We start from the raw sequence: 19,410 nt of genomic DNA on the forward strand, positions 1-19,410 counted from the left end.
TCACATTACCTTGTCTTTTTTTACAACATTATCCCCAAGAGTTCCATTAAATGAACGATCAAATATGGGAACTCCTTCATGTTATTATTTAGAAAGTATCTATAGTAAAACTTTTTATTACACAGAACAAGGATTTCTTTCATTAAATTAAGATTCCATGTACATTTCCATTTCTTCCTTAAATTCTTGAAAAAAAGTTTAATTGAAACTGTGTTTTATGTTTTGTTTTTCTTTTATTTAATTCTCACAATCATACTGTTTCCACTTGACCCTTTCTACGTGGTTTCACTTCTTTCGGGCAGGTAAACGATGTCTCTTCAGAATGTTTTCTGATCACAGTTGAGGGTTCGCCATTGGTTGAACAAGTAGAAACTGGACCTTCTTTCTTTTCTGGACACACGTGTGATATGCTCAATCCAGTAGACGTTAAAGTTGCTTTCCGAATACGCATGTCTTCCAAAGGGATTTCTTCACTCCGCGGCCTCGGCATTTTCGGTGAATTATCTCGAGATCGTAAACCATTCTCCTGACTTTTCTCGGTTGAATTATTATCACTACGTTTGGGAGTAGACGATGCAAATCCAGCAGAAGGTGTGGCATTACTTTCTCTACGCATTTGTGCTGCGAATCCAGGTACTCTGTTTACTACGAACATTGGTCGCGGTTCCTTCTGTCTTTGTCCGCGTCCTACAAAACCTAACATTAATATATATATTAAATTAGCTTTATTTTATGAATTGATTACATCTTAATTCGAGTTTAATTCCGTAATATAACCTACGTTCATGCCGTAGACCACGTAAAGCATAATTTGGTGGTGGTGTTGAAGAATGGGGCATACTTGTTGGAATGTCAAGCAATCTCGCAATCTGATTCATCTTTTTTTGCCGTGCTTTTATCCTTCCTTTCGTTAGCCTTCAAGTAAAGTGAAGTTCATAATATGAATTGTTAAATAATTTTCAAAGCACCGACATACCTCTGCTTGGCGGCCATACATCTAATGTGATCGTCAAAGATAAATTTTGTCGATAACAAAGGAACACGGTTGCCGGTAGTACTACTCAAAGGTTTGTAAATCGTCAAGTGTAGACACCTAGAATCATCTTTGTCGCCTGCTACTTCAATATCTTGTAAAAATCCTACTAATTTTGCCACTCCCCAGCCTAGTTTACTAGTGTCTGGTTCTACAATGATTAACTGTAGAACGTGAATGACTAGAAAACGTCGAATTTTTTGACCGTCTTTCCACACAACCGTACATGCGATCAAGTCACTGTTATCTATTGAAAAAGTTCAAAAGTTACATACTAGTCAAATACATGACAAAATAAAATAACTTTTACTTAGATCAAGAACATGGTCCACTTGAACACAGTTGGCTGGGTTAGTGAGAGGCAACTGCGTTTCCGCTTCCATACTGAGAGTTAAAGATAGTTCTCTTATTAAAAAAAATACTCTTATAGCGCGGCGTGCCCTCTCCACCTGTGCAAGCGTTAATTTTATTTTCTATCAATAAACTTAATGACTTACATTCTATTAAGACCTTGTTTTGATATTGTTTGCTACACTTACTTCACCGCACGGTAATCTTTTGGTAAATTCGATACCCGTCATCGGCGTCCCCGTTGGTGGTAATAAAACGTTACTATCCATCATTAACCACTCAACGTTTAAGGGTCGTTTTTGAATTTCACTGTATTCATCCTCGAACATGTCTAGAAATATGTCTTCACTCTAAAAGCATTATGAAGGTACTTTCTTTACTCACGTACGATACATTAACTGAATAATTCAGTTTTCACAGCGCACCTTATAAAAATTTTTTAATAACGAAGTACTTTGTTCTTTGGCCGCTTCGATTGCTGCCAAATGCGAATCTTTTAACACCGTTTGTCCATCCGACATTACTAATTGCGTTAATAATTTAATTGCCAATTCCAGTGTGACGAGTCTCACTTTCGCATCTGATAAAAATACCATTCGTGAAAACGTAAATTACAGTTTGGAGAATTAAAGAATATATTCTGGAAATGGACTTACTTGTTTGACAACTTAATGTTATAATATGTATTAGTCTATCCATTAAAATTTCATTATATAAACTTGTCGTAGAGTTTTGTGAATTGGATAAAATTGGATCTAAAGTTTTACGATCAATGCCCTGAAGAATTTATTTCATTAACAGGGTTGTACCATATCTATTAATATATAGTATTTTCAGACTGCTCTTACCTGATTGTTAGCTAGAGCATAAAGCAAACATAACGCAAACAAGGCAGCATAGTCGTTTTCTGTGCAAAATAAGGAATTCAAAATAGTTTCTAAAAATGGCTTATTCGATAGGGCCAGCCTTTGTTCTTTTTCTTCATCAGTTACATTTAAATATTTCATTTCTTCTATATCTTCATTTGGAATGGTAATATCTAGTTGTTCTGAACTCATTACTACAGGTGTATCTCCTATTGAAGCAGTATCAAATGAGGTACTAGGATAAGTGTCTTCTGATATCCTCCTGTTGACCGTGTTATCAAGTTTTCTTTCTTCCAAATTATATTCTTCCTCGCAAAGGTCATCTGACATACTTAAGGATTCACTCAAATTTTCTAGTGACTTTTCTAAGCTTTCTTTTGGTGGTGAAAATGCAATTGGCTTGTTAGATGTAATATCACCATACATTTCAAGCACTTTACTTGCACCTGTTTGAATTGTTTCTAAGTCTGACAGTAATATTACTGCTGCTAAGGTATGTACAAGAGGACCATGGGAAACTATTAGAAACACTTGAGAAAGTAGAAATAGTGCTACTACAACGCTTACATGTTTTCTCTCATCCTATTAATAGAAAAAGAACATTATTTTTGAACATGACAATTTTATAATTATTAAATGAACACATACCTGATTTTGGCACAAAAGAGTCTTATGTTTTGTAAGCGAATAAACGTACAATGGAACTAATAATTTATGAAGCAAGTGTTCTGACAGAACTTTATTCAAGTCAGATATATTTAAACAGAGAATGTCATTTAAGTAATGTAAATGATCTAAATGCTCAGCTACTAAATCCGATAATCTGTTTTGACTTTGATGACTGAAACACATATGTGTATACATATATATTTGTACAGGGAAATCTGTTCTCAGAATAATTATTTACATTTCATTAGTAACTTTTGTTTCACTTACTCAGCATCATTTCTGACACAGGTGTCAAGCTCTATAATGTGATTGCCAATGAACCATACAAGATTACTGAAATAAGGTGCTGCAGTGCGATCTCTTATAAAAACGAGCATGGAGGCATCTTCTACACGATATACATTTAAAGTTAAGGTTCTTACTGCTATACGAACCATACCCTCTGAGTGGTTAAAGAATTTAATTGCCTCCGTATACAATGGAAAATCATTGGTGTGCTAATAAAAACATTAAATTAAACAATATCCTTTTTTAAGTGTGTCTAGTGCAATTTAAGTAATGAAGATGAATTAATGATCACGATAAAAAAAGATAACGTTAACTAATTAAACTATACACACATTTAAAGCTTTTAATGTCAAGTTAAATAAATATATCTCAGGCTGCTACTACTGAAATCAATGGACATGAGATTGGCTACAGTGAAACAATAGACACTGAGGATTATCACGTGTACCTCGTTTACCTCGTTATAAAAGAAATGAATGGTGTGGGCATTTAACTTCAAGCTTAAGGTCTTTAAAAAACTTATGTAGTATGCCATCACCTCTTCGTCGCTGAAGTCAAATTTGTGCACTATTATACTGTTTACATGGTTATTACTGAGCAAGTAATCTAAAAAAGGAAACAGAAAATACTGTAGTTAATGAATATTTGAAATTTGTAACAGACGATTTTATTAAATACTTACATAAAGAAGTCTCATTACGTATATTTTCAAACAATATATTTAGTGTCTGTAGCAGTTGAACACATACATAGCTTCCACATTTTTGTTTCATAATACGTAAGAAGAATGAAAGCATATTTTTTTCCAAAAAGAAACTGGCAATAAAAAATAAAGTTGTTAGTTGTAGCAGAGGGAAATTGTTATATAATGAATATATATGTATATATTAATATAATTACTATTATACTTACTCAAATACACTGCTATCATTTTGATCACCCCATATTAAAATTTCAGCTATGGAACGAAGAGTCTCTACCAATAAACCTCTATTGTTCTCAGACACTGTCTGATTTTTTGATAAGACATTGTACAAATACCTATGTACAACACAACAATAAAGTAATGTAAAAGGTAAATATATTGTAATGTGTATACGTACTTAAGGTGCTCCAAAGAATGAGGATTTTTGGGCTTCCAGAGCCCTCCTCCAAACCAACTTCGACTTCGAAACATGTTTTAATATTGCGATCGCATTTGGGTGGTGCCTTGGGTTAATCTCATATTTCGGTTTTGGTTTCTTTTACCGCTAAGGGCATCAACATTTAATAAGACAACCTAGATTATAGGAGATTCTCTATACGAATCTGTACATATGAAAATTTTTGTAAACGTTGAAGCAATTGTCAAAATACTAATAGAAATCGACACATTGTTTAGGTTAGATTTTTTGTTTTTGTACTGTTCATTCTTATCGTTACTCTAATAATTAATTATCACATTGCTCACAAATTCACACTTACTTTTTTATACATCTTTTTATTGCACCATGTATAGAGTTTCAAAGTAACATAGATCACACACGTAAAATTTTGTGCGACGCAAAACGTAGCCTACCCTCCATTACTGAACGGACTATGGAATCACATGTTAGGTTACTTCTTTGTCATTTGCTGCCATTATTTATAATAATTTTGTTCACAAAAGTCTGTTAATTACAAAACAAAGGAGTTTTCGTTTCCATAAATTACAATTTATTTAAATTTTATTTACGCACATGAAACAACATCAAGAAAGGTGTAAAAAACACACCAATATTAAAGAAGATTAGTTTATTGACAATTAACAAGATACATGTTAGTATCTATAATTAAGAAGTTACAAATGAATCATTAATTATGAGAGTGTTGGAATTATATAGCGGTATCGGAGGAATGCATTATGCATTTCAAGGTGATATATTTTGATATTAGATGTTAAAATACATTGTTTAGGAAAACTTAACCTACATTACTCAACATGTTTTATCTATTAATTACAAAAAATATAGTAGCTAATTATGTTTTCAGAAAGTGGCGTCCATGGGAATTGTGTTGCAGCAGTGGATATAAATACTGTTGCAAATGATGTTTATAAACACAATTTTCCAAATGTTTGTCTTATGAATCGCAATGTTCAATCAATTTCTGCACAAGAAATAAATGACTTACATATAGACACTATATTTATGAGCCCTCCTTGTCAACCATACACAAGGGTAGGCCTTCAAAAAGATGTATTGGACAATAGATCTTCTTCATTATTTTATGTTCTAGAACTCATACCTCAAATAAAATTGTTAAAATATATTTTACTTGAAAATGTAAAAGGCTTTGAAAAATCTGAAATGAGAAATGAGGTATTAAAATGCATTAATAATTGTGGATTTAATTATAGAGAATTGATTTTAAGTCCATGTCAGTTTGGTATCCCGAATACCAGATACAGATATTATCTGTTGGCTAAGAAAAAGAATCTCAAATTTTGTTTTGACCACACTGCATTAAATTTCAATTTGCCAGATGATGTTTTAATAGCTTTACCAAAGAGTAAGCATAATTTTTTAGCAGAAACAAGTTGCACACCAGGTATGGAAATTAGTATGGAAAAAAGATGTTATACATTAGATAAGATTTTGGAAAATGTTGAAGAAACCCAATATCTAATACCAAACAAATTACTACAAAAGAGAGCTTGGGTATTAGATGTAAGGACATCAGAAAGTCGTGGTTCTTGTTGTTTCACAAAAGCATATGGTCATTACACAGAAGGTACAGGATCTGTGTATTGTCCCTATTCAGAAAACATAATTAAAGAAGCATATTCAGCAGCAAGTGAATACACTCATGAATCAGTAGAAGTGGTAGAAATCTTAGGAAAATTAAAGCTAAGATATTTTACACCTAGAGAAGTTTGCAGATTAATGTGCTTTCCAGAAAACTTTACATTTCCAAAGCACACAACAGACAAACAAAAGTATAGACTGTTGGGTAACTCAATTAATGTACATGTAGTTGGCAGACTAATATTTTTATTATATAATGAAAATTAAATTGTATAAATCTTCAGAAAAAAATACAATACTTTTTTATTAAACAAGATCCGTATTTAATGAAAAGGCTTGTAAGGAAATAACAAATATAGTGAAATAGTTTATGTAAAAACATTCAACTTTTAATACAAGTAAAAATTATTCACATATAAGTAGCATATCATATTGTATATTAGTAATCGTAGCTTCTTCATCTTGTCATTTTACATCTAATCTATTATGTGCACAATATTTAAGTGCACTATAATCTTTTTCACATAACCAGCATTTAGACATAACAATGTAATTCCTTTACATTATGCAACTTTTGTGCAGGACTATGTGAAATCCAATAATTTTATTACCTTCCAGTACAAGGAACATTATTCAATTTTAAATAGTCTCTAATTCTGGTGGAATATGAATCTTCTTTTCTGCTGCAAATTTTTTTAATGCTAGATACTTTGAGTGCCAAGATTCTATTTCTTCTCTCATACGATTGTTGTCTTCCTGCATAGCTTCCATATCCCGATATTCTTGTGTTTTTTCTGATTCCAACTCATCCTTCTGTTCGATCCTCTTTATTCTGCAGCTGGCTGCATATCCTCTGTTTTTTAATGTGCGTCTACGTTGTTTCATACGTACTATTTCTTCTCTTGATAGACCGCGTAATTTAAGTTGCCTATTTAGATCTCTTACTGATATAGTTACCAGCTCATCATCACTAATATCTAAACAGGGGCCAGGTGACAAAGGATCCTATACAAATAAAATGAAGTTGTGCTTATCTACTTGGTTAGAATAACATACAAGTGTCATTTTCAGAGAACATTTTACTATGATAGAGAAATGTGTAGAAAATTATGTTTGTAAATAATGATAAAGAATACTGATAAATTACAATCGATAGTGTAATTTTATGCGTGGTATAATTGCGTATTCTCAAAGATATACAGCATATGAAAAAAACATAGGAGACGATACCATGTGCGTAGGCGATGTAACTTACCATTTTTATAGATCGTTTTCCATCCATACGTATCCACCTCCACACAATTTTTCAAGTTCCAACGTCGAGTAGCCACCGAGGCTTCGATTTTCTTCTACCTTTTACGCTTTCAGGAAAAATTTGCTTAGTCATTGTACACTCTCATGCAGGTCAATTTGCCGTTCGTCTCACAATAAATACTTTCCTAAAAACATAAACTGTTTTCTACATAAGTTCATTTAATTATTGAATGTGTGCTTGAGATTCGATTAATATCTCTTTATTATATTCAGTTGTGAATGATGCATTTAATTAAACATTTCAATCATGAGTACCTACTGCAAATTATCAAGGAGGAACATTTTCATTTTAATTTGGATATGTGTCAATAGATGGCTACGAAGTTCTGACATTTCTTGTTGGTTATTTCGTCACAATCTTCTCTGGACAAGCAGATAAAATAGAGTATAAGAATGGCGGATTTCTCGAGTTGAACGCAAAAGTAAGGCGCATCTTTTGTTCGTCGTGACTTAACTAACACCTGTCAGGAAATTCTTTCTCCATTATAACTGCGTTTCCACTGTGAATCTTGTCTTCTCTCATTAAAAGTGGTTTGTTAATTTGACTCATTTTCATAGATATTAATTACTATTCTTCTTTTACTTCTCAAATATAAATGTTAGAATATAATTCAGTATACAAATCAATTATATTTACATATTCCTTGTGCAATGGCGTTGGCGCCAAAACTTTACCCATCATTCGAACGTTGCTTCTTCAAATTACACATGTTGATCAAATGTAATGTTTTTCTTTTCATAAACAGTTTTCTGTAATGATTAATATAATACTTCATTATTAACAATACTGTGTTACCATTATAATAATAGCCTTTCGAAGTAATCGTACCACAGTTTATTAAAATAGTTAGTATTAATATTTATGTAGTACTCACAGTTTTCAAATAATCCAGGTGGCGTGGCAGTACTGTTCCAACGTATTTCATCGAGTTCGCGTCGGAAGTGTTTCTGTGAAATAATTTGTGTATTTTATTAATTCATCGAGGTTTATCGATATAAAAAAACGTGGTATATATATTTTGAATACCTTTACTTCGTTTAAGCAAATAAATTCAACGAATCATGTCTAAGGAAACAAAGAAATCAGTGCAAAATAATGTTGGTATCTTCCAGTCCCGATTGAAGCATTGGCGCGTTTTTCCAAGTCCACTTCTGATTCAAATTTCGAAAGATCCAAGATGGCGTGTGATTGGTTCCCAACGTTTCCTGCGCAACTACATTATCACTGTTTTCAGGTAGTTTTCATGTTTTTAATCGTTTAAAATGGTCAAGACTGCTAAAGAGTCAACCGGCTCGTATATTTTCAATAATTTTCAACCGAATACGGTTAAACACATTATTTCGGAATGAAGAACATTCGTTTATCGTTTCGTGGACGGTTTGTATGGATTCCCATGCTGACAAACAGCCTGCGCGTTTTCGTTGAGCAAACGCAGCCGGTCGTACTGAGCGGTTGCCACATTTTATAATTAAAAATAAACAAAGAAATCACTGGCACAGATGCGTATTCCGGGAATGGGACTGAAAGCTTTGCGAGTAAAAGCGATTCGTCGCGTGCGAGCGGGAAAATGTTTCTGTACTAATATGAGCGTTGTTTGCCTTCCATTTCGGTCGTCCGAAATAATCATTTATTCGCGAAGTAATGCAGTCTCATATACAGGGCGTTTCACGTTTGATTCTTCACGCGATTTCCAGTGGTATTTCTTCACAGCAATACCAATATTTAATTCGCTCAGTTTGCAACGGGATTAATCCGCTGTAAACAAAATCAGCTAACGTGCATTTATAAATTCATATTCCTTTTCTCGATACTATTCGTTTACTTTCATGGAAAATGAAATTTTTGGGGTAATCGAGCAATCCACGGTATTCATCTGTACGTTTAATTAGTGTCTACAATCAATTAACGATAATTACTGTTGTATGTACTACAGTTAATTTAGAAACGGAAAACATTTAAAGAATTTCACTTTTACATTAACACTAAGTTTACGGAAATCAATGTGACGCATATTAATTTTATAAACATTATTTAGTAAATATCTGCGACGATTTTGATTGATGCAATAGTACAAATGTGTATTTTAATCACTAATTCCCAAAATATAAATGAACGAACGTCGATTGTCTTAAGACCAATAGAATAAATTGTACATTAAATGTAAACCTAGTGTTAATTCGAATTAACTTCGTGTCTCTTACGTTATACGATTGATTTATAATTACGAAATCACTTCAATTTAGGCTAGAGACCGTTAGGAATGTGTCAGCATTAAATATTCCATTCTCTCGTTCGTGGAAAGCAAGTTTCTTGATTGTCCCTTGTTCGCTGGAGAAAAGGTGTCGGTGTCACATTAATGTTTACCATCTTGTTTTTCCGTTCTAGATTCCAGGAACGGCCATTATCTCCTAGAGGTAATTCAGTAGCCGGGAAAATGGCGGGAACGGAGGAGGATGATTGCATGGAGACCGGGAGAGGTATTATCGCGGCCGCGGAGGGTGGAGGGGGGTGGCGTCCGAACGAGAATACAGGTGAGTAACCATGGCGAAGAATATGACTTAAGGAGGACTAAATGGAGCGTGCATTGTTGGAAACAATGGGAGTATCGTGTGTCTGTTCTCCGCGGTGTATGTGGAGCAGTGGAAAAATCTGTAACAATTACACTGCGGATTTTATGCGTTTCCAACAAATGCGAATGTATGCAAATTTAATAATGCTGCTGCTTTGTGTGAGTGGCGGCTCGCGTATAGGCACTGTGAAACTGCAGCACCCCCAATTTCCACTTGACATTATCAATAATATTTAACCCCTTGCCGTACAATGACTCGCGATGATTTTTAGACTAATTTAACAACAATCGATGTTATTCATTACCCACGGATGAAAAGCAAACAACTATTTTGCTATTATCATTGTATTATCTTCAAATAAAATTTCCACTTGAAGTAGAATGGACAGTTCTGTTGCATTTCTTCCAAATTGTAGATGGTAAAATGGTACATGAGCTTAGTGGCGAAAGTAAATAGTACGCCAAGGGGTTAATATAATGAGTCTTTCTTTAATTCTTTCTTTATACTTGTACAATATATAATCCTTAAACTTAATGTCAACAGCCATTCCTCACTTTATGAAGAAGATACAAACATTTTCGAACAAAGGCTAAACATTTTCTGGAGCAGCATTAATTTTAGCTACGAGCCACTGTGCTTTGTTTTCAAGTTATTAGGATTCCTACAAATAGAGATTACGTGAATTTAAATAAATTTTCGGTTTGCATAAAAGTTCGTAGTGAAACAATCGCTATGTACATACAAAGCACATTTTAACCAGAAACGAAATGATTCGATATACAAAGCTACTTTGCGTTTCGCGTTATTACCTCCGAAACTTTATGGACATTAACACCACTGCGTATACTGTTCCGAGCGATGAACATTTGCAATGTGTTTCCCAATTTCGTGTAAATGTACCTATTTCACTGATGCGTTTGATAATTGCGCGTACCTTCTTCCAATTTTATGGTTAGTCACTCGCTGGCCGGAGTTACACGACCGCAGTAATTTGCCTTCGCACCCGTTGATTGGAGGTGAAACCGAACCGATTCGAATTTAATTCTGAAATTCGTTCGGTCGCATTTCACCGCGACTGTAACTCTTCGCGCGTATCGTCCCGCGTCGTTGGTTAATAGTCGACTAATTGGTGGCAGCGATAATTTATTTACCGTCCGATTCGAAGCGAGAACAGCACCGGTTGGCCCCTTAGAACGAAACGATCGCGAGACCCGCGCGAATCGACGCGATTGCCTGTCCCATCGTTCTTAATTAGCTCATTCCCAGTTCCGAATCTCCGAGTCGGCGATAATTGAAGCTGAGATATCGGCGCGACGCGTCCGACCGCTTAAACGTTCCCGTCCGAACAATTCTGCAGTCGCGTGAAGTCGCTTCTCGAAGAACGCGCGTCTTAATTACCACCGATTCGACTTAGGAACTGCGATCCCTAATTGCCGCTCGTGGCACGGAATAACGACGGCGGCGTGTCCCCTTTCGTTCGGCCGAAATCCGGGTGTTCGATGTTTCGGATTCCGCCGCGCGACATAATCTGTCGATCTGCCGCAATGCGGTTGAAATCGCTGTCCAGGTATTCCGCGCTCGTTTTTCAAATCGTTCGGCGACCGCGACGATTGATCCGTTGCCGGTGAAGTGCTCTCATTATCGGGTCTCACGGGGGATCCGATTTTCTCGGAATATTGGGAATAATGCCAGGCTAACGGAACGAAGGATCCGCGAAGAGAAATGGGCGGATCCAACGTCAGAGAGTGGCGTGATGCCTCGGAGCGTGTATTCTTTGTGAAGATCAGTCTTCGCTGCGACATAATTCTCGTGAAGTAATACAAGGTGTATTTATCAGATGCCACGTAGAAGAAGGAACGCTAAAAGTGGAACTGGTCCCGGACTTCAACGAATTCAGCGGTCTTCGTGATTGGTTCGAAGAAAGGAGATGGGATCATTGAGAGACAATTTCATCGAGTTCAGAGGCTTCAGTTCTCCGAGGATACTTTTCCATTTGGATTCTTTTGGAGGACAGTTTGTAGGTGTCAGGCTCTCAGTTTCGCTGGAAGTTCATGTGGTTTAACCTCGAGTCTAATCGCAATCGCGATCCGCTATTGGCATAACTGTAACACCTATCCCTGTAAGCTAGTGTTTGCAGCGGACATCAAACGCGACCCGATGCAATGGGATCCGGCCGACTAGATAAGCTATTTCAGCGGTTCCACCGGACGCGACGCACAGTCCGATTTGATACATTGCCGCGTCACTGGCGAGCCCTGATCATCGGTGGAAACCCGTTGATTTTTACGGGGACGCATTCGACCCGGCCCGGACGGGCCGATAACGATGCGGAGCTGAATAAATCTGTCTCCGCGAGATAATGAATACATAATCCGAGCTATTGTTCGATTGTGATCTAAATTAAAGCCACGCCACCGTGAGCTCGCAACTCAGCTTATTCATAGCTGGCTTCATTAGCGAACGCGACCCACCCCCGCCGCTATCTTGCGATCTTTCAATTTGTCTTTCGGCCGTGGCTGCTCTCTCAGACTCTAGCAAACTTGATTCCTCAGGAATCCCTTTTCACTGACTCACCTTTTTCGAGTGTCTCTGGGATATATCTAGTGGTATCATCTATCTATCTACACAGCTATCTGTCTAGCTGGCTACCAATATACTTATCTAGCTATGTATCCAGCTAACTACGAATCTACTTATCTATCTATCTACCTATCCATCAATTTACCTATCTATCTATCTAGCTATCCTCTTCAGATTATTGTATATACCCGCTCACTATTCTTCACGAGTCCTTCAATCAAAATTGTCAATATTACACTCTACCTATATCCATCATTCAATAAGATCTTCAACGCAATCGCATTGACAAGTCTCCATTCCACACTAAAGTAGCTCCATCGCAGCCCCGCAGAGAATCACGATTCTCGAAATCATTAGTCCAGCTTCGTCCAAAGTACAACTCCACTCCATTCCCTCTTAAAAACTTGAATCTACGCAAAGGCCCGCGGCCCAATCGTAACACGCAGAGCTCTCCGAGCACGTTCAATCAAACGAATCGAAATCTTTAGCCTAATTCGCGGGCGAAGCCGCGTCCGCTGGCTGGTCGGCCGGTCTCGTTTCTCGCGTTCCTCCTGGTCGACGCCGGGCGTCGTTTCGCCGCCCTCGGACGTCCTCGGCGGCGTTCGGCCGTCGCGCCGACGTCCCGTCGCGACGCAGCTGACAGTCGGTGGCCGAGCATCGCGACGCGCGCATCGTAGAACACGCGTGTGCCGCCGTGCACGGAGACGACGTTTTTTTTCTCCATTGACACGCGACACCATCCCCTGTCCAGCCGGAAAGGGGCGCAAAAACCCGCGAGACACCGATCGTATCGCGGCGAAAACGGTAAAGAATACGCGCGGTACACCGTCGACCGTTCGCACCGATCTCTCGGATCCTGTTCCGCGATCGACCGCGATCTCTCCGTGGGACCGAGGAGCGGAGGACAGTTTTACCGCGCGCCGAGCCCAAGGAAAATGCACACCAGCTGCTGTCTGTCACGCGGACGACACTGATGGTCTGTATCGAAACCGGCCGCGGCGAGAACCCCGCGAGAAATCCATGCTTGGGCCCTACGAAGTTACGAGTCCCGGGGATCGTCGAGCGATCGAGGATGCGTGGACTGGGACGAACTTCTCTTCGAGTCGTTGCTCTAATTCCGTACCGTTTCTTCTCCGTCCTGTCGATCGGAATCGTCGATACCGCGGTACCTACATGCATCGGATTATAAGCAAGATGGGCGCTCGAGAATGCTCCATTATCGTTTCGCTTTGGTACTCTTCGGAAGGTACCATCGAATAGGATTCTTCTTGGTAGCTTCTCCTTGCACCTGGCTAGGCGCTGTTCCTTTTTGGATTGTAGAACGAATGATTCTACCGATTGAAATCCTCTGAGCGCCTTAGGGCGTCGCGAATGTCTCGTCGATGATCTTCGAGTTCAAGCTTCGTCGAATGCACCGTGAATCCTTCGTTGCAGAGAGTAGCATATGTTCGATAGAGTTTCATCCATGATTAGCTGATCATCTTATCCTCTTTTCTCAAAAGATCGTCCATTCGAGGCAGTCGTTCTTCCGACGCACCGCGCGGCGATGGAGAGTATTCTTTATTTACCCCGCTTCACGAAGATCGCTAGCGACTCGTCTTTGACACTCTAAGTCCTTGTTTATCCACTGCTCATCGACGAGGAAGTCCTTCGGCTCTTCAGCCGGCGTTTCCGCGGTTTATGAAGCCCTGGATTTCCTGGTAGATTTTCTTGTCAGTCCACCCTCTCGCGAGCGCGCCGCGGAAGGGGAGATCGTATCGATGAAAATCTACCGATAACGAGCGGAAAAGAACTCTCGCTTTCCACGAAGATCGTGTCGTTGGGATTTTTATCGGTGTCAGCGATTTTAACGCTAGAACCACCGTGCTGCCTTTAATTCTCTTATTTCGCAATCAGTGTGTCCTTAGAGTATTAAATATCCGGAATGATTAGAAATGTATGCAGTTAGTAACGAATATCTGACTGTTCCATTGTTTCACTGTTAATTGCGACAAGTTTTTCGTGCCAATTAACATTCAGAAGCTCGAGATCTTCGAAAGTGTTTGTATGCTTTGATCTTCCGATCCCACAGGAACAGTTTTTCCGTTGAAGACTGGTTTTAATTGAAATTTCATTCATTTCCGGGTAAACTTTCATCGGTTCCGACGCGTCTCCGCGAAATTGCGTTACACACCGACGTCCGAGCGAACGGTTTCCATGAATTATTCAGTCGTTCTCCCCGCCATATTAAAAATGAGCCGACGGACGCCTTCGATCGGCGTCGCGGGACGATAAATCAGGATCAGCCTCGGAGCCTTCTGGCTTTTCCGTTTCCTTTCTGTTTTTTTTCTCCGTCTTTCCGGGGCTGGGCCCGTCGACTTGTCAAACGACGGCGGTGTCTCTCGTTCTCCGATGTAGCCACTCAGAGTATCTCCACGGTAGCGGCCATTTTTCAAGATTTATCCAGCGCGACCTTCTCCTCTTTATCTCCTCGTATTTCTCCGATTCCATTCTTTCCGTTCGAAAGCCAGCGCGACGGCGATCGTTTCGATCGAACCCGCCATTTTTCGGGTACCATGTCATTTTATCAATTTGGCTCTCAGCACTTTTCATTTCTCGTAATAACCGATCTGTTCGTGATAGAGACAGACGAAATAGTGGATAGATACAGAACAGATCGTATCGGAAATGGGCTGAAATGATTCGTGAACATTGTGGATTCTTTTGGTAACTCTGCTCTACTTCTTGGCGCGGAAGGACGTCGCATCGTTTCGGAGCTCGTACTCTAAGTGAAAGGAAAACCTGTAAGGGCGCGGCAGAAATCTGTTGCCCACTTAAGAGGAAAAGACCTGTTCAGTCTATTTCCCAGGCTTTTAGATGTAAACAGTTACTGGCCGATGGCGTTTGGTCTATTCTACTATTTCGACTAAAGTCAGCGTTCCTCGTACATAACAATTCATTTTTGCTTACTAGCTGACGCATTATTAGTAATAATTCAGACTCTTATTCCTTGAATATTATTCAACAATATTCATCTTCATCTTCGTCTTCTCCACCACTGTGTCGACGTTAACCCGAACAGGTAACGGACATTCGATAGTTGCATTAGATTGTTACTCGTTGAATATTATTCAAGAATATTCATCTTCATCTTCGTCTTCGTCGGTTTATCTTTTCCATCGCTGTATCGACGTTCACCCGAACAGATAACGGACATTCGATAGTTATATTAGATTGTTATTCATTGAATATTATTCAAGAATATTCATCTTCATCTTCGTTTTCATTGCTTTATTTATCTTTTCCACCGCTGTATCGACGGAACCCCGGGCGGGTAACAGATATTCGATAGTTGGTACTCGAGCCAGTCTTCCAGCCGGGTAATCGAATGCATTTTCATTCGAGATCCCCGTCGGCCCTCGTTCGCCGAGATCTTTTTAATGCATTCCTTTCAAGAGAATCGCTCCGACAACGACTCTTATCGGTTTCGTTTAAGCTTCACGCTGACTCACGTCGCTCCTTTCCCTTCCCTTGCGTTCTCCAGCCTGCCCCTGCTCGGCTCCCTTTCAATCCGTCAGCCGTATCTTCCCGGTAATTGCGCAAATATCTTTAATTCCGCCCTTTGTCGACGTTTTTCGCCGGATACCCGGGCCCTCGGCGAGGACGCGCGCCATCGATCTCCCGGGAAGATTGCATTCTCCGCGACCATCGCCGGTTTCAGCAGAAATCCTCGTAGGTAGACGTTAAAAACGTGCTGTATTCGAATTCGCAGACGGAAGTCGGTAGACTATTTAGACGAATGTTTAGTCGTCTAGTGTTAACAGAATATCGCGACTGAGAAGACTGTCATCGATATAAATAGTGGCAGCAAAATCCTGGGGCTTTTTCCTCGTCGTTTCGACGTATCGTGTAACCTTGTCGTCGAGTACCGAGGTACCTTCAAACGGAAGACCTCCCAATGAAGTCTGACCGCAACGGGACTATTCCACTTGCGTCGGAGATCGTTCGAACCGAATCGTTTGATTAATCGACGATATTCGTGCCTCCAGTTATAGTTGCTACTATTATCATTACATACAACGAAACTCGGGGGAGCGATTAAAGAATGTCGGCGAAGGGCCGGCGAAAAAATGAGCAACTCCGGAGTTCCGTGTCATTATTAATCAATCGAGTGACACGCCCACGCGATAAGAATAAACGTTATTCGGTCGTTTATGCTGAGAAAAAACGTAGCGGATAAAAATGGCCGATAATGGCCTGGGAAATTCCTATGAAATAGGAAGCGGAATACATTCTTCTTTCGCCGACGTATTCAACGTCCAACGGAGAAAAACCTGATTAATACCCTCGTCGCGCGTGATTTCTCTCGTAATCGTTTCAACTGCCTCGTTAACGCAGTTAATTTCAATCGTACTTCTCCTCTCCCTCTTTCAAACTCGTTATTCGCTTGTTATCCCGTTTCATTTGTCTCGCGAAATTCGTTTCAGCCAGTAACGCCGAAGTGTTCCGAGAATTATACACGCATTCTTTGGTTACCTGGCGTTTCGAGCGGGCGATTAAACTGACCCGAATTCCGTGTGCTCGATGCACGAAAAAGTTAAGATAGAAGCGCGGCTCTCTCGAACATTTACAATCGAGCGTTTGCAGTCTCTCGCGGTATCACAATGAAAGCAATCCCACACGGTTCACATCTGGCGGTATTGCGTTGGTCGAAACTCTTATCGTTACAGTTCGCAATGCAGTGTCCGCATTATAATATCCTAATAAATATCATGAATTGGTACAATAAAGGACAATAGGATTGTCGAATAAAATACGCCACGTATAATGGAAGTTCTTTAAACACATTCAGTAACGAAACTGTTTATCCAAACTATTAATATGAATAAAGTCGAATTGCAATTATGAACGCGCTTCTGTTCTTTAATTTAATTGCGATTCATCGCGGATGCGTATAACAGCGTTAAACGAAAAGACACGTCTGGTTACATTTTATTCTATTTCGTTTCGTTTTGTTCTACGTTGTTCTCCCGTTTCCTGAAACTGATAGCACAAAAGACTCGTTGAATATTCCCGGACGTATTTGCGTTACAATCCAATACGCCGGACGCGATAAATATATTTTATTTAAATACCGTGCCGTTTATTCGCGACGGTATCGCCGATTCGATCGAGGGTAATGATCGCCATTCGAGGGGAACGACGTCGTTATCGGGGGCAAGACGCGGACTATGGAACAGCGTGCTTGTAATTCGAGCCATTTCCCTATCTCCGCGGCTGATCTCTCCCCCGACAGCCGAACGAATTTACATCCTCCGCCGGCGTATTATGAAATTCCCCGCGAACACACGTTCCACCTGACCGAGAGCCGCGCGTAGGTTTAATTGTTTCTTCTATTACCGGTCCGAGTTTGTCGTTGGATTTTTCCCAGCTTCCTACCATTATCATCTCGCGTGTGTTTCCTCTTAATTGTGATTGAACCTGTACTTCATGTTCGCGTAACACGGCGCACAGTGGACGAAACCCTGAAATTCCAATATTCGATTTTTATAAATAAATTGCCACTCGTTAGAGTATTGCGAGATAAGTGCTTTTTTATTTTTGTATGCGACTATTCGTATAACGGAAATTTAAGGTTACTCGCTGTTAACACATTACATATCGGTAACGAAAAATCTCGTCTTTGTATAAAGACACTTAGCTATGCAACTTCGCTAATTACAGCATTGGAAAAAATGTAAAATTTAATTCGAATTGATTATCTATTTAAAATATATTACATAACAGTATGATATCTGAGATTTTCTATGTATAGTGATATAAGTTGACCTCAGTGAAAATTGCCATCACAATTCAGTTCTGAAAATTAGCCGGTACGCAATGTGTTAGGTAGTCTCTGTTATATAAAATGAGTTTCATGTCAAAAATACAAATTTTCTGCAAATGAGTTCCATTTCTCTATATAACGTTTGAATCGAAACGCGAAATATCCATGGTCATTGAAAAAACTGCATAATATCCCCGTAATGTAAGTAAAAGCACCATATGTTTAGCTCTATACCTTGCAACTTTTGACTGAATTTTGTTCGTACCACTCGTACTTTTTAAGTTATCGAGTTCTGCCCTGAAAACGAGCCTTTGGCCGGACAGTGCGGCGTAGGGGTGGTTTTATACTTGAAATTGAAAGCGCAGTGGTTGTTTTATACTTGGAATTCAGACTATCCCAGCGTCCGAGTGCTTCTTGTTCCGCGCAGGTGTCAGTTTTCGCGTTAATTTCGATTGAAACCGAATCACACGTGTTTCATTGTTTCTTTTATTATCGCTGGTATTTTCCAGTGAATACGATATTGTCGTTAACGCGTTGAATTCCGATTTCATACAGCGAAATACGCAAAATAGAAAAGTATATTAAACCATTCAATTGAATTGCATTGTTGTTATTGGTATCTATTCGTATTAGGTGGGATTATTTATAATATAGTTTAAGATAGTAATTCGATTTGATTGGGGATCACTGGTGACCCTATGATATTCCACGTGTTAATGAGAATTCCAAGCTTAATGTCTGAATTTCAAGCTTTGCGTGAAGTATTTTCAGATGTTTCAAGGTATTTATAGATGCAATATCAGTTTAAGTGGCTTTTATTTATCGTAGACCACTTTTTCACGCGATTATGCAGCGGAATATCGTTAAAAACATCGAGAAACTTATCTCGCGATCGTTTCACGGAAACATTCGCTTCTCGCGGGTTCCGATCAAAGAGATTCCATAGAGATTCAGTCCCATTGCCGCGATACTGGTCTGGGATAGGTTCGGGAGGCAATCTTTCTCCGTTGAACTAACGATTGCGGGGTCCAAGGTTGAGACTCCTCGCTTCCGCAACGATCGCTCGCAATTTATCGTTCTCCTCCGCGTTTTCTTGGTCCCGCGAGGTGCTCGATCCTCCCGCAGGCAATGTTACGACCTCGATATCGTCCTGATTCGAGGGATTCC

General features: G+C 39.2%; 4 protein-coding genes across 17 annotated transcripts in view; 2 read left to right on the forward strand and 2 right to left on the reverse strand.

Moving 5' to 3' along the window:
* Positions 1 to 100: 100 nt before the first annotated feature.
* ema (C-type lectin domain containing ema) lies at positions 101 to 4,841 on the reverse strand. 7 transcript variants are annotated; one of them, XM_076373972.1, is made up of 15 exons: positions 4,672 to 4,841; positions 4,311 to 4,457; positions 4,120 to 4,248; positions 3,890 to 4,023; positions 3,656 to 3,813; positions 3,187 to 3,416; positions 2,899 to 3,091; positions 2,233 to 2,832; positions 2,041 to 2,161; positions 1,810 to 1,964; positions 1,573 to 1,734; positions 1,344 to 1,506; positions 977 to 1,280; positions 782 to 915; positions 101 to 696 (listed from the first exon to the last, which is right to left on the reverse strand). In XM_076373972.1, exons 2-15 carry the CDS (start codon positions 4,382 to 4,384, stop codon positions 251 to 253), a joined length of 3,003 nt encoding a protein of 1,000 aa, XP_076230087.1. In that variant the 5' UTR covers positions 4,385 to 4,457; positions 4,672 to 4,841; the 3' UTR covers positions 101 to 250. The 7 variants fall into 7 exon arrangements, with proteins under 7 accessions (XP_076230087.1, XP_076230089.1, XP_031832894.1 ...); XM_076373974.1 differs by having other exon boundaries at positions 3,665 to 3,813; positions 4,311 to 4,515; positions 4,672 to 4,833; XM_031977034.2 differs by having other exon boundaries at positions 1,344 to 1,482; positions 4,311 to 4,515; positions 4,672 to 4,833.
* Positions 4,842 to 4,948: 107 nt separating this feature from the next.
* Positions 4,949 to 6,239, forward strand: Mt2 (tRNA (cytosine(38)-C(5))-methyltransferase). The gene is made up of 2 exons (XM_031977041.2): positions 4,949 to 5,101; positions 5,218 to 6,239. The coding sequence occupies exons 1-2, from the start codon at positions 5,047 to 5,049 to the stop codon at positions 6,237 to 6,239; spliced, it is 1,077 nt and encodes a 358-aa protein (XP_031832901.2). The 5' UTR covers positions 4,949 to 5,046.
* An 87-nt stretch (positions 6,240 to 6,326) lies between these two features.
* maf-S (MAF bZIP transcription factor K) lies at positions 6,327 to 7,526 on the reverse strand. The gene is made up of 2 exons (XM_031977043.2): positions 7,228 to 7,526; positions 6,327 to 6,977 (listed from the first exon to the last, which is right to left on the reverse strand). Exons 1-2 carry the CDS (start codon positions 7,252 to 7,254, stop codon positions 6,612 to 6,614), a joined length of 393 nt encoding a protein of 130 aa, XP_031832903.1. The 5' UTR covers positions 7,255 to 7,526; the 3' UTR covers positions 6,327 to 6,611.
* Positions 7,527 to 7,663: 137 nt separating this feature from the next.
* wake (ankyrin repeat and fibronectin type III domain containing protein wide awake) overlaps positions 7,664 to 19,410 on the forward strand; it is a 212,862-nt gene continuing 201,115 nt past the window's right edge. For 3 of the 8 annotated variants that reach the window (XM_076373962.1, XM_076373968.1, XM_076373969.1), the window contains exons 1-4: positions 7,674 to 7,708; positions 8,180 to 8,294; positions 8,400 to 8,521; positions 9,673 to 9,818. In XM_076373962.1, coding sequence (XP_076230077.1) covers positions 9,741 to 9,818 — 78 coding nt within the window. In that variant the 5' untranslated portion in view covers positions 7,674 to 7,708; positions 8,180 to 8,294; positions 8,400 to 8,521; positions 9,673 to 9,740. Of the gene's footprint in view, positions 7,818 to 8,179; positions 8,295 to 8,399; positions 8,522 to 9,672; positions 9,819 to 13,088; positions 13,414 to 19,410 lie in introns of those variants that run through there. The other 5 variants (XM_076373963.1, XM_076373964.1, XM_076373965.1 and 2 more) reach the window with 5 other exon arrangements.

This window comes from Nomia melanderi, chromosome 14 (assembly GCF_051020985.1).
Source record: "Nomia melanderi isolate GNS246 chromosome 14, iyNomMela1, whole genome shotgun sequence".
NCBI lineage: Eukaryota > Metazoa > Arthropoda > Insecta > Hymenoptera > Halictidae > Nomia > Nomia melanderi.

Coding starts and splice junctions, on each gene's coding strand:
- maf-S (XM_031977043.2), bottom strand. CDS start 7,254: ATGGATGGAAAACGATCTATAAAAATG. Junction 6,978..7,227: donor GAAAACGATCTATAAAAATG/GTAAGTTACATC, acceptor TTATTTGTATAG/GATCCTTTGTCACCTGGCCC.
- ema (XM_076373972.1), bottom strand. CDS start 4,384: ATGTTTCGAAGTCGAAGTTGGTTTGGAGGAGGGCTCTGGAAGCCCAAA. Junction 2,833..2,898: donor CTCTTTTGTGCCAAAATCAG/GTATGTGTTCAT, acceptor TTCTATTAATAG/GATGAGAGAAAACATGTAAG. Junction 1,965..2,040: donor AACATTAAGTTGTCAAACAA/GTAAGTCCATTT, acceptor TATTTTTATCAG/ATGCGAAAGTGAGACTCGTC.
- Mt2 (XM_031977041.2), top strand. CDS start 5,047: ATGAGAGTGTTGGAATTATATAGCGGTATCGGAGGAATGCATTATGCA. Junction 5,102..5,217: donor AATGCATTATGCATTTCAAG/GTGATATATTTT, acceptor TTATGTTTTCAG/AAAGTGGCGTCCATGGGAAT.